The sequence below is a fragment of the Gambusia affinis genome, linkage group LG13 (assembly GCF_019740435.1).
Source record: "Gambusia affinis linkage group LG13, SWU_Gaff_1.0, whole genome shotgun sequence".
NCBI lineage: Eukaryota > Metazoa > Chordata > Actinopteri > Cyprinodontiformes > Poeciliidae > Gambusia > Gambusia affinis.
In genome coordinates, this window is record NC_057880.1 from 20,392,811 (window position 1) to 20,405,460 (window position 12,650).

Below are 12,650 nucleotides of genomic sequence, written 5' to 3' on the forward strand. Positions count from 1 at the left end.
CACAGCACAACAGATAGCACATGGTGTATTTTCCCAATCTCAATCGATTATTAAGTCACAAAATCACTTCAAGTTTTTATTGCTGCCCACTTTTGTCTATTCCAAAACAATGGTTCCTAATGACTTTTGCTAATATGATTAAAAAACCCGTAAATTATTAGGAGCTGGCGATGTGTCCTTCAAATCATATCACGATATTTTGTGTAATTTAGCATAATATTGATTAAAGAGACGATTAAAAAAAGTTTTTTCGTCTTCGTTTTGGTCATTTTTTGGCAACTTCATATCACTGCAACCAAATCTCTACAAGCATAAAATATTGCCCTGCTTTTAATCATCAGATTTTTATATTTATTAATGCTCTAATGAAACCAACAGGAAATAGCATAAATAATTTTTGATTGTTTGTTGCTATGATAAATCAGAATTATTTTAGGAAAATCTTCACAATAAATACCTTGTAGATATAAAAACAAAAGCAGATTTCAGCTGTTTACTTCTTTTTCATGGAATAATATCTATGAATTTATACAACAGAAAGACTGCATTAATATTTTTTTAAATATTCTTTTATAAATAATCCTTTGTCATGTTTGTATATATATAATTTTTCACAAGTGGGAAATGGCCTGGGTTTCGTTGGGGTTGCTAGGTGACGTAACATTCCAGATGTTTTTGAAACAACTCATTTTCCAGGCACCAAAAGGAATTAACTTAATGGCAAAACACGGCTGAAGGTTTATTTTTTAAGAACTTGTTTTTAGAATCAGTAGAAACCCAAATTTAAATGCAAAATTGTGCTAAATGTGAATTTTGCATAATACGTCCCCTTTAACAGAGTCCCACTCCCACCAAACTCTACAAGTATTAAATTAAAGATTGGATTGTTCAACCTTTTTTCTTGTTCAAAGCAGAATTTATTTAGTTTTTAAAGGCAGTGTCAGTCAATCAGTTAATTTTCTCGTTCTTGAAATGAACACAATAAAAACAAGGTATTGTAATACTTATTCGGATATTTATATATATATATATATTTATAATATTTATAATATTTATCACTTGGTTTGTCCATTCAGACACGCACATATGTACACCAAAAAAAAGAAGAAAAACAACACAACCATGATGCCAATCTGCACAAAAAACACAATACAAACCAAGACAATGATCTTAAATTATGCATAGCTTAAGTTATTAATAGGAAAAATAAAACTTTCTTCTGTCACACACAGCCTTCCTCTCACGTAACAAAACAAATTAGAAACTGAAAATCAAAACACTTTGATGCAAAGGAGAAGATAGAGGAGGATTTGTAGATAAGCATTTGAGACGGTAAACAAGAAAAACAACGCAACACTTTCCCCAAGAGCCACTCAGGTAAAGTAAGACGAAGGAATGATGATTAATGAAGAACACTTCCCTTTCTCTAAGACAAATCAACCTGTGAGGCATTTTTCCTTCATGCTGCATTCAACACAGAGGCAGGAGTTGTTTTTCAGAAGATCTGAAAAATAAAATAAAATAAAAATAAAATAAGACATTTCTTGTGAGTGAGATATTGCTTCCAGGTATTTATTTATGTGCAGCATTGAATCACAGCCCCTGCTCACATTAAGAACACAGATTATTCTGCTACTCTGGTAAACAAACAAAAAGTGCTTCTGACAAATATTCGGCTTAAAAACAGCCAACATGTAAGTGCAGCGAGTCTGGTGGGAATGTAGAGCGAAGACATGTGGATCTTCCGGATGTGTTCAATGGTCAAACTTTCCTCTCAGTCCATTTCCCTGGACTGATCAGCGTAGTGTTTACAGAGTCTGAGAAAAACCTCAACATCATCTTTCACCTGAAACTCCCATCAGCCAAAACCTTTTATTAACACTCAAACGGGCCTAACGAGGACCAATTATCGTTACCAAGGTTACGGTTTAAAAACATTAATGCAATGACTTTAAGTCATAATGTTCCTGTGTTTTAAAGCCATCTGAAAAAGATGGCAGAGTAAAGCCACACAGAGCCACCCCTCCCCTGCCTGTTGCTGCACACTGCCGGTCAGCTGACTCCAAGGATCAGAGAGAGAACTTGGAGATATTACAGAGAACATAAACAGTTGTTGAGTGAAAACAAACAGAGGATCCTCTTACCCCCATTATATCTGCAGTAACTCATTTCAGCAGGATACACAGGAGCTGACAGCCTGACTAACTCCAAAACATCAAACTTTTAGACACCAAACTACTGCTAAATTTAGCAGGTGATTTGTTCTGCATTTTTACCAAAACAGTAACTTTATGTTGACGTTATTCTTAATTTTTTTTCTGGCTAAGACGCCAAATTCCTGCTTTCAGATCTCATCTGCTAATAAAAAATTTTATTAATTTGGATTTTGTTGAGGAAGACGATGTATAAAAAAAAGAAGAAGAAAAGGTTTTAGTTAGAGATCACAGTTATGAAGCCTGATCACTAGATTAATTTATTCAGCTACTGAATGTTTTTTTTAGTTTGTAAACCGAAAATAGTGAGATCGCTCAGATAGGATCAATTTAATAAATAAAGCAAAAAAAGATTAGAGCCGATTCAAATCTCTGGTTGACTCAACAGTGCATCTCTAGTAATGTGCAATATTTTACTTTTAGCAGCAGCAGCTTCTCTGTTTTAAATAAAATTCAAATAAATCATGTTATTTTTGTTCTACTTTCTTGTAAAACCAATAAAATCTTGATATTTCTCTTCCAGGTCGTCATCTCATGATAATCTCATGCTGGTCGGGTTCTAGAATCAGATCAGACTCTGGTCCTCCTCCGTAAGCATTTAATGCTCTCCGAGTTTCAGAGCAAAGGACTGAAAGTACACTGCAAAAACACAAAATCCTACCATGTATTTTTCATCTGGTTTCTAGACCAAATATAGTATTTTTGTTTTATTTCAAGCGTACTAACTTTTCAGTAAACGTTTCAGTAAATGCCTTCTAGTTCTACTGGCAGATTATTTTACCTATGACATGGAAAAATGCTTCTGCATAAGTAAAATAATCTGGAACTTGTACTTTTTTTATCAATATAAAGGAATTATATATCCAAAGCAAGCTTGTTTGAGCTTGTACCAAGTTATTTGAGGTATAAATAAGACAAAAATGCTGTTGTGTTTTTGCAGTGTGGCTTTTTTTAACAGTTAAATCCAGCAAAAAAAATCCCCCCCCCCAAAAAAAACAAAACAAAATATGAAACATGAGCTTCAGTTTTAAATAAATACATAAATATGAGATTTACTAAACGCAAGAAGACATGTGCAGCCCAGGTAGGCATTAAGACGGCGAGCTCATGACTGGAAATGTCATCTCTGCATTCACAAAGTTAAGGTCAGCATTATCCTGGCATGCAGAAGTAGCAGAGAGCAACAGGCAGCACAAGGTGCAATTCATGGCATCCCGTCTCCCCTGCGGTTCCTCCTCTGAGCCGGGCCGCAGAGCGAGGCAGGCCGGGCCGTGACACCGCTGTTCAGACCAGAGCGGGGCCGACAGCCGCCTCACACAGAGCGGGACGCCTCCCGGTGTCAGGCACAAAGAAAGGAAACCGCGGCGTCAGCACGACACGCTCCAGCTCTGGCAGGAATCTGTCAGCAGCGAGGCGAAAGACGAGCGGGGTGACGGGGGGTCGGGGGGCTCACACTTTTTGGTTCCGGCTTTGCTCAGACAATAGCAGCGTACCCGGGAACAGATACAACAGAACAAAAAAATAAATAAAATGGAAAACAGAAGGAATCAGAGTTTAAAAAAAGAAAAAGAAAAAGAGGAGGAAAAAGTGTCTGTTGCAGCTGAAGATTCGTCCACTCCTCCAATATTTTACTTTATAAGTATAAATCTATTTACACATAATGCTCGCTTCATCTTGTTCTCTTAATGCTGGGTGTGGTAGCGTTTGCTCAGCTGGGGATGGAGTTATTAAAAGTCAGGGCGGGTTCGGAGAGGTGGACACCATGCTGGCGCGTCCTTTCCTCCCCGTCAGTGCTGACAGGATCAGAGGGAGAAGGAAGAGGGGGAAGGCGATCTCGCTGGGAAGTGGACAGCGGTAAACATCAGACTCGCTCAGCCGGCCGCGTAGCTGCTCAGGAAGGAGTAGAACATGGGCAGCTTCATGCGCTGCTGGTCCCGTCGGCACCAGGCCATCACCGTCCCCTCGCTGTTGGCCGTGTAGAGGTGGTGGCCGTCGCACGAGTACGTCAGGCTGCGGTCGCCAGGAGAGACGAGCATCAGCATCGTGTTTATGAAGTAAACAGGAGGTGGAAGATCGTTGTGCTGCTAAATTACCTGATGATGGGTTTGCTCGACTTGGGGAAGGTGATTTCTCTGACTGGTTTCAAATCCCAAGTGCTCCACAACCTGGACAGAAGAAAATTTTATTCAATTTATTTAAACGGCGCCAATTCACAAGTGTCATCTTGAGGCACTTTACCAAAAAAATACTAAAAAAATAATTTCAATTCAATTGTGCATCCATCTGATTTTACTGACTTTTTTTCTGAATGAATGATGAGGGAAATATTTAAAAAAAATGGCTTTTATTTCTCGCTTCTCTGAGTTGTCAGACGGAGGCAATGAGAATTTCAGTTTATTTACAAGGAAATTAGCAGAATAAAGATGGAATTTTACCAGAAGAACGTCTTAAAATTACAAGAAAAAAGTCGATTTAATGAGAAAAACAAGGAGTTCTTATATAGTTACTACTTCATTCTCCAAATATTACCACTTTATTCTGGTAATATTATGACCGTAGTCTCATATTATTTAGATTTTTTTTATCATACGACTTTATTCTGATAGTGCAACAACTGGATTCTTATAACATTTAAGACTTAAAAAAAAAAAAAGATCTCAGTCTGATCCTTACATTTTGTCACAGAGTTGACCTGAATTCAAAGTCCAAATAAATAGGTGTTAAAAACCATCGTGAAACAAGATGGCTGCCTTTGATGTGCTGATAATCCAAATTTTCCAAAAATAATTAAAACATCAAAAGACAAAAATCCAGTTAATTACTCAATACTCAAAATGAAAAACTGAATTGTTGGATTAACTTTGTGCATTTTTATTTTTATTTTTTACAGATTTTCGCCACACACTCATGGATCTGCTTCATTACCTGACGACGCCGTTCTCCAGACCGCCAGCGATGACGTTGACGGAGACGCCCTCCGGCTGGTTGGAGAACGCCACGGAGCAGATGGTCTCCCTGCAGTGGACGTGGCCAATCAGGTCTCCGTTCACCGTCCACAAGCGGAGGTCGCTGCCTCCACCCTCTACATGCGAAATAAAATGAAACAAAATAAAAATGAAGAGAACCAGTGATTCCAGAATCATCTGTGAAGCAGCAGACCAACGTTGCTGAACAATCAGCTCTCACCAGAGTTACAGACCGTAGCGATGTCACCCGAGGTTTCGCTCGCAGAGACGGCCGTCACTGGACTTTTGTGACCTGTGAGGCTTTGAACGTAACAGAGTCTGGGATAAAAAATAAAAAGAAACAATTCAGAAACTAAACAAACCGAGGCTTGTTTTGACTTTTAAAACCACGCTGACCTGTTGAGGTCCCAGAGGATGCAGGTGCCGTCGTTGCTGACACTAATGAGGATGCTGAAGGGTTTGCACACAAACAGGCTGGTGACTTCTCCTGTGTGTCCGTACAGGTGAACCTGAGACTCCACCTCCATCTCTGACGGCTGTAAAATAAAAAAGAAAAGTGTAACTAACCCGCAAATTAACTGGGTTATTTTTGCTGATAAAGTGTGTAATTAGGTCACTTAAGGTATCATCTTTATGTTTCTGTGCAAATTTTAACATTTTCATGTAAGTTTGTTTAGTTCTGCGCCTCAGTGCTGCCCTCTGTAGGTCGAAAAGTGCCTCAGCAGTTGGTTTCTCCTATGTGTTTAAAATGGTACCCCTGTCGCCAACTTGTCGATATATTTAGTGACATTTCAGACAACAATGTCAAAGGACCAGCAACAATTATAGTGGCTTTCTATGGATTATCAGAAACTTTGGTGACAAAAAAGGAAAACACCAATAGGAGTAGTTTGAGAAAGACTGAATTTTGATTTTTTCGACACTAGTGGATTGGCTCCGCCCAGTCTGCTGGTATTTTTTAAAAACTTATCAGGGGTGGCGTTAGCTACTCTTTAACACAATAACAGATCATCTGTAACTCAGCTCAGTATCAGACTTTTTCATTTATTTATTTTTTACTTCTCCCCTGAAAAATGACTCCATTAATCAAAATTCAACAAGGCTCTGCGAGCGATCCAGTGCTGAAAAGCCCTTCAGACACACAGAAGCAGGAAACCTCCACATAGTATCGGGCGCTGATGCACGTCTGAAGGCCTCTCTGATGAGTGAACTGCAGGAACCCTAATCCCACTTAGAAACTCGGTGAAATGTGTTTCAAGGGCAGCTGTGATGTGACTAATGAAGCCGAGCGTTTGAGCACGGAGAGGTTGTCTAAAGAGGAAGGGGGGGATGGGGGGGTTGCGATGGGCGTTCGTGCGGAGGAGGAAGGTTAGTGGGGGACATTGCCATGGAAACCTACTGTGGTGCTGGTGAAGCGGTTGCTGTAGGCGGTGATGACTCCACACTTGCTGCCCGTAAATAGCTGGCAGCCATCCGGCACCCAGGCGCAGCTGGTCACCTGGAGGAGACAGGAAGTGAGAAACCTCCACGCTGTTCGGCTCGTCAGCGGTGTAAAAAAAAATAAAAAAAAATAAAATAAAACAAAACAGATTTTGATGAGTAGCTTTAAAAAACAGTGATAAATGTTACATTAACCACTAATAATGGTTATTGTTAATATCTACTGGGAATTCACTTAATCTCACCAGTTAATATAAACCAAACAATTTAATTATATTTTGTTTTTATTAAAGTAATTTGAATCCATTGGAAAACTTAATTTAACAATAAAAAAGGATAAAGTATCCATATATTATTTATATATTGTTTTTAAAATTAATAATAAATTAATAAAATTTGCATGCCATACTTAAAAAAACATTATATTTCATGTTACATATTTTTATTTGCCATTATTTTCCATATAATGACTTTTAAATATTTTTTCTGTCAAAAAACCAAGATATTGATCAGAACTGATTTCTAAAAGCAACAAAAGAGTAAAACATGTTATATATTATTTCTATATATATTTTTAATGATAACTAAAGTGTAGTCTTAGTCTTATGTTTTGGATGACATGCTTGTAATTTTTTTTTTTAATTATGCATTTCATGTTACATTCCTATTTGGCATCATTTACTTTAAAGCTTTTTGTCAAAAACAGGTCAGATTTTATTGAAAATAACTGATGTGTAAAACCAATAAAAATACTCTTATTGTGCATAATAGTGGTTTAGTATCTAATAAGAAACAGAAGATCCTTGTCATAAAATGTAATTTATAATATAATTCATGAAATATAATCTGTAATCCTGATTATTCTGAGCTTTTGTTTACCTGGTGGAGCTGTGAACACTGAATAAAGTTGATGGGCGGCTCGCTCTGCTTGCTCTTCAGCCTCAGGATGTTGTCGGCGTAGCCCCAGCTCAAGATGGCCGACCACTGGATGTCTGTGCTGTGCATGCTGCGGACACCTGAGGAGCAGAACGAGCCAGGCATCAGGCGGAAGCTGCGGTTCGAGTCCAGACACGCTCCGTGACTCTTCCTCACCCTGCTCCTTGCTGTAGATCATCATGAGGCAGAAGCTGCGGGACAGACCGCAGATTGCTCGGGTCGGCAGGGCCAGCAGGGATCCGAACCGCTCTCCGTGCGGCTGACTGAAACACACCACCGGGTCCGGAGCAGACGGCGAGCCGACGTACTCACCCCACTTCAGACCTTTGATCCAGGGCAGCGGGCTCTGAGGAAGACGAGGAGGAATATTTCACACCAACTGAATAAGAACGGGCGATTCCACCAAATCTCAAATTCTTCTCATCCAATTTTAATTGATTTGTTTTCTCTTGCTTTCTCTTCTAAAAAAAGACAATACAAATGACAAAATGTGTTTTCAAAAAACAGCTTTGATGAGGATCGTACAAGGGCGTATTCGGATCATTTTAGAAAAAAAAAAGTGCAAGAAGATATTTGCATAAGAAATTTCCCCTCAAAAACTGAGATTAATCTCGGAAATTTTTTAAGAAAAACTTGGAAATTTCTGAAAGGTTGATAATTTGCTAGAAAAAAAACTTCAGAACCTTTTTAGTTTCATCTCAGAAGTGTTTCAAAAATCAACTTTTGTGTACAAAATATTCAATTTTTGAATAATGAACCCTTCTGTGAGTTGGACAATGGAGTTTCAGAAACAGGCTGTAAACATTTGTTTTATTATGAGAATATAGTTAGTATTTTTATTTTTAAACAAAATGTTCACTATAACTCACACTACTTTTATCTATACACTGAAATCTATCATAAACCATAGATTATGTATGTTGTTATGCACATTAGATGTGATTCATTCTGATTTAATACTATTTAACCTGTAAAACCTTGCCTCTTTGGATAAATCTGGCATATTTATTTGATGCATTCATTTTGATTAATACACATTGTCCCCTTTATGAAATAAATATTTCAAAATATCAGCAGAAAAAAGTCACAATTTTACTCAAAATTAAGAATTAAGATAAAAAAGTCATTTGCTTTCAAACTTTCTAAAATCAATATAAAGGTATTACTTCACAAAATGGTTTCCAATATGTGTATTAATGCATATTAACATGTATTTGAACTATTAAAATAGGCAGTTTTCAGTGTTTTTAAAGTGGACTAAAGTATTCGCAGGCAGCTGTGGTCCCTTCCCCCCTCAAACACGACTGAAACTGATCAATACTTAGTAGATTACATTCAGCTGGACTCAGTTTACTATCAATCGAAATCAATCGGTTGAACTGGATAACTGGTATCTGAGTAAATCCAAATGTACGCCACACTTTTCAGATTTAATTTGCCATGTATGATTTTCCATCTCCTACTCCTCAGTGTTGGATTCATGGGAACTTTACCGGGCAGACGATTTCCTTCGCATGTTCCCGTGTCTCCCTGAAGGCGAGCTGAACCAGGAGCCCCATGGCTGCTGGGAGCTCGCCCTCCATCAGGAGCTTCGGGGCGGCTCTGCTGATGTGAGTGGCGCTGAACAGCTGCCTGGGTGTCTGGCCGTACGTTTTGATCATGGTCTCCAACGCTCGCCGCTGAACCGGGTCTTCTACAGCCGATACGTCCATGCCAAAGTAAGTCTGGAGGAATGAGGCCCACGTTAGCAACAAGATAAATGGATTCTCAAGCAGAACGAGCTGCAAAAACTCTAAATGCTACTAAGTATTTTTAGACAAAACTAACTCACATGTAACTTTTTAGCAAGATATAGGACAGGGGTGTCAAATTTGAGCCATATCAAAAGTCTGAATGTTCTTAAAGGGCCGGTTGTGCCACAATGTATTGATAAAACCAATTAAACTGTTGAAATATCAATAAATAGCTGTTCCTCCAGGATTTTATACTTGTCTTTGTGGTTTTTGCAATCAAAATTACAGATTTTGTGGTGACAATTTAGAAATGTCAATATTTGCATTAATGTATGACGTTAAATGTAACTTTTTATCACTCACCTTATCAATTACACATGACATGAAGTGAGGCAAAATTGGTCAAAAATTTTATATTTTTGACCAATTTTGGGAAAATTTGGAGTAAAATCAGAAAAAAATGCAAAGACTTGTTGATTTTGTGTGAATTTTGCAGATTTTTGAAAAACTGGAAGGACTTATTGATGCAGTTTGGAGTCTAGAGCACCACATTAAAAGCTGCGGTGGCCCAGATTTGGCCTCCTTGAGTTTGACACCTGTGACATATGAGCTTGAGTTAAGTAAACAATTAATTTATATTGATAAAAAAATACCAGCTCCACTGGCGGATTATTTTACTTCTTATATTGGATAAATGTCTTGTTTTAACAAAATAATCTGGCAATGGAAATATAACGTTTTAAAATCAATATTAAGTCATTATTTACTTAAATCAAACTTCCTGAAAAGTGACCTGTATGTTAGTTTTGTCTTATTTCAAGTGTATAAAGATCTCTGCACTAGAAACCAGACTAATAATGGTAGCATTTTGTGTGTTTGTGGTGCGTCTGTTCCTTACAGCGGGGTGGAAGACGTTGATGGCGTGGACCGCTGCTTTGCCTTTCTGCTTGAGCCCGAACACCAGGTCGATCCACTGGCACAGCGTCTGGGAGACGTGCTCCGACTCCAGGGCCTGCCGGTGGATCAGGATGAACAGACGCGGGTCGTTGCGAGCCCACGGAGGTAAATTCACGTGATTCACCCTCTCGCCATTCTGACGAAGCCCGAAATCAAAACCTGCGCCATCATAAGCAATGTGTGTAGTTACGACATAAATAAAAACTTTTGTCCGGCGACAATAAAGAAAGGAAAATAATCACCTTCCCTGTTGACCAGGAACTCTGGGAGGTAGAAAAACTCTGGGATGAGCTCCTTCACGTCAGTCATGGACTCGTAGGAGGACAGACGCCACGTCGTGTTCATGGAGTGAAACGTCCGGTCCGGGATATCAAAGCTCTGATCTGATTGAGGTCAAAGAAAATTAAATTTAACATTCAAGCTGCTGCTTGAACACACCTCCTTTCATGACCTTGAACACCCGGCTCGCTGAATACATTTACAATCGCATGAAAAGAAGATCAGAAGAGAGAGAGAGAGATGATTAAACAAACAAAATAAAACAGAAAAGGTGTTCATTATCAGAAAGAAGCACAAAAATAAACACTTTTTCAGAGAAAGGAAAGTATTCTTCAGTTATGCCTTCACTTTAATACTTGAACCACCTCAGATTTACATCGTCCAGTTTTATTCGATTGATTTCTACAAGATCCACATTTTAACTTGGTGATGCTTATTATTTTGTAAAAGTTCTCCAGATCTATTAATTTCTCTTATTTTGGTTCTGGACTCCAGCTACGCCATTTATAAACTTTAAACCAGACGTTTTCACAAATTATTTGTTCACTTAAGACAGTTAATCATTTTTCTTCATCTGTAAATATGTATATATTATTCTAACACGCATATTCTTAGCTGACTTTGATTATTTATTAGACAGGATACTGAAATTAACTCATAAATGGGAGGGTTTTTTTTAAGTATAGAGTAAGATCAATGATTCTTCTTACTCTCTTTTGGACAAATTATGCTGAAGTTACTCTGTTTTTGTTTGAGTATTTTGATTGTTGACTACTTTGTTTTGTTTATTATTTTATGTTTGTTTGTTTTATGTTTTGCCCATGTCTGAAAATGATTAAATGCTGTTGCTAGCTTCCTTCAAGCTAAGCCATTATTTACGTCACTAAAGTTGAAAAATAGCAACTATTCAAACAAGACAAACCTGCTAGATTTTATTTTTCAGAGCTACAATGACTTATAGCAAATCTTAGCTTCTTTATTTTATTAAAATATTGTGTTGTTTTGTTGTGCAGATAAAAATAAAACAAAAAATGTGAACTAAAGAACTCAAGTGAGCACCTTTGCTCACTTGAGTTGTTTCAGTAAAGTCTTAATTAGTCTCATTTGTTTATTTTTATATTTCTCGCTGCAACAAATTTGTATTTTTTAGATAAATTGCTCAGGATAGAAGTCACATTTAAGGTGGAAAAATAAATTGGTTGAGATGGTTTTGTATTTTTACATTACAACCAGCCTGACCTTTTTAAATGTCCACTGTAAACATATATATACATATTATTAATCATGAACTATAAAACCAAAATGCTGAACTCTGTTTTGTGACTTTTTGAGTTTAACTTTAGAGCCAAACTGACCCTGGTAGGCGAGGAACATCTTGGTGAACGGCGGCATTCGGACCAGGAAGTGCAGAACCGTCCCGCTGTTGGAGTAGTGTGAGCCGTAGTGGTAAGGCTGGACCGGAGGCATGGGGTCGTCCTCGCGAATCCCCTTTTTGTACTCTTCCTCCAGGTACTGCGCAGGGAACAAACACATAGACAAGCTTTCTCCCAAATATAACTCTGAAGAAAAGAAAACATTAAAGCCTTACCCTGTAATTATCAACGTAGCGATCCTCTTTTTCTTTCGACTGAACTGCAATGGGTTTGTTTAAATTCCTGCAAATCAAAATGTGAGCAAAGAACAAATGAGCTGAAAGTCTTTAAATCAACAAGAATTTAATAAAATGCACAACACCCACACACACAACACAAGATAATGGCTATCCATTGTGCAAGGTGTAAGCAGACCTGTAGATGTTTGTGTCCTGCAGGTCGATGGTTTCGCTGACGTAGTCGCTGAGGATGAAGGGGAACACCGGGTACTGCATGAGGTCGTTGAACGAGCGGCCCGCGTGTTTGTTGAGGTGCGTCAGATACTCGAAGTTTGTGATCTGACCGGAGCTCCACAGCTGGGTGAGAGCAGAGATGTTCCCGTGCTCCAGCAGGTTGGGAAGCTCAGAGGTCAGGATGTTGTGGTAGACGTCATCCCGAAACTAAACCCAGGAAATAGAAGCAGTGTTTAAGACAAAAAGAGAAACTTGCTCTTGCTTTTAAGCTTATTTAATTGAGGCAAATTTCTTACTACTT

At 38.3% G+C, this 12,650-nt stretch overlaps 1 protein-coding gene across 9 annotated transcripts in view; it reads right to left on the reverse strand.

Annotated features, from left to right (window-relative positions):
* Nucleotides 1–1,547: 1,547 nt before the first annotated feature.
* lyst (lysosomal trafficking regulator) overlaps nt 1,548–12,650 on the reverse strand; it is a 73,334-nt gene continuing 62,231 nt past the window's right edge. For all 9 annotated transcript variants that reach the window (XM_044136349.1, XM_044136350.1, XM_044136351.1 and 6 more), the window contains 14 exons: nt 12,312–12,556; nt 12,113–12,179; nt 11,880–12,036; nt 10,488–10,628; nt 10,187–10,404; nt 9,049–9,279; nt 7,712–7,901; nt 7,499–7,635; nt 6,579–6,677; nt 5,576–5,715; nt 5,400–5,497; nt 5,139–5,295; nt 4,307–4,378; nt 1,548–4,223 (listed from right to left, as the gene is read on the reverse strand). In XM_044136349.1, the coding sequence (XP_043992284.1) occupies nt 4,085–4,223; nt 4,307–4,378; nt 5,139–5,295; nt 5,400–5,497; nt 5,576–5,715; nt 6,579–6,677; nt 7,499–7,635; nt 7,712–7,901; nt 9,049–9,279; nt 10,187–10,404; nt 10,488–10,628; nt 11,880–12,036; nt 12,113–12,179; nt 12,312–12,556 (2,091 nt within the window). In that variant the 3' untranslated portion in view covers nt 1,548–4,084. The remainder of the gene's footprint in view (nt 4,224–4,306; nt 4,379–5,138; nt 5,296–5,399; nt 5,498–5,575; nt 5,716–6,578; nt 6,678–7,498; nt 7,636–7,711; nt 7,902–9,048; nt 9,280–10,186; nt 10,405–10,487; nt 10,629–11,879; nt 12,037–12,112; nt 12,180–12,311; nt 12,557–12,650) is intronic.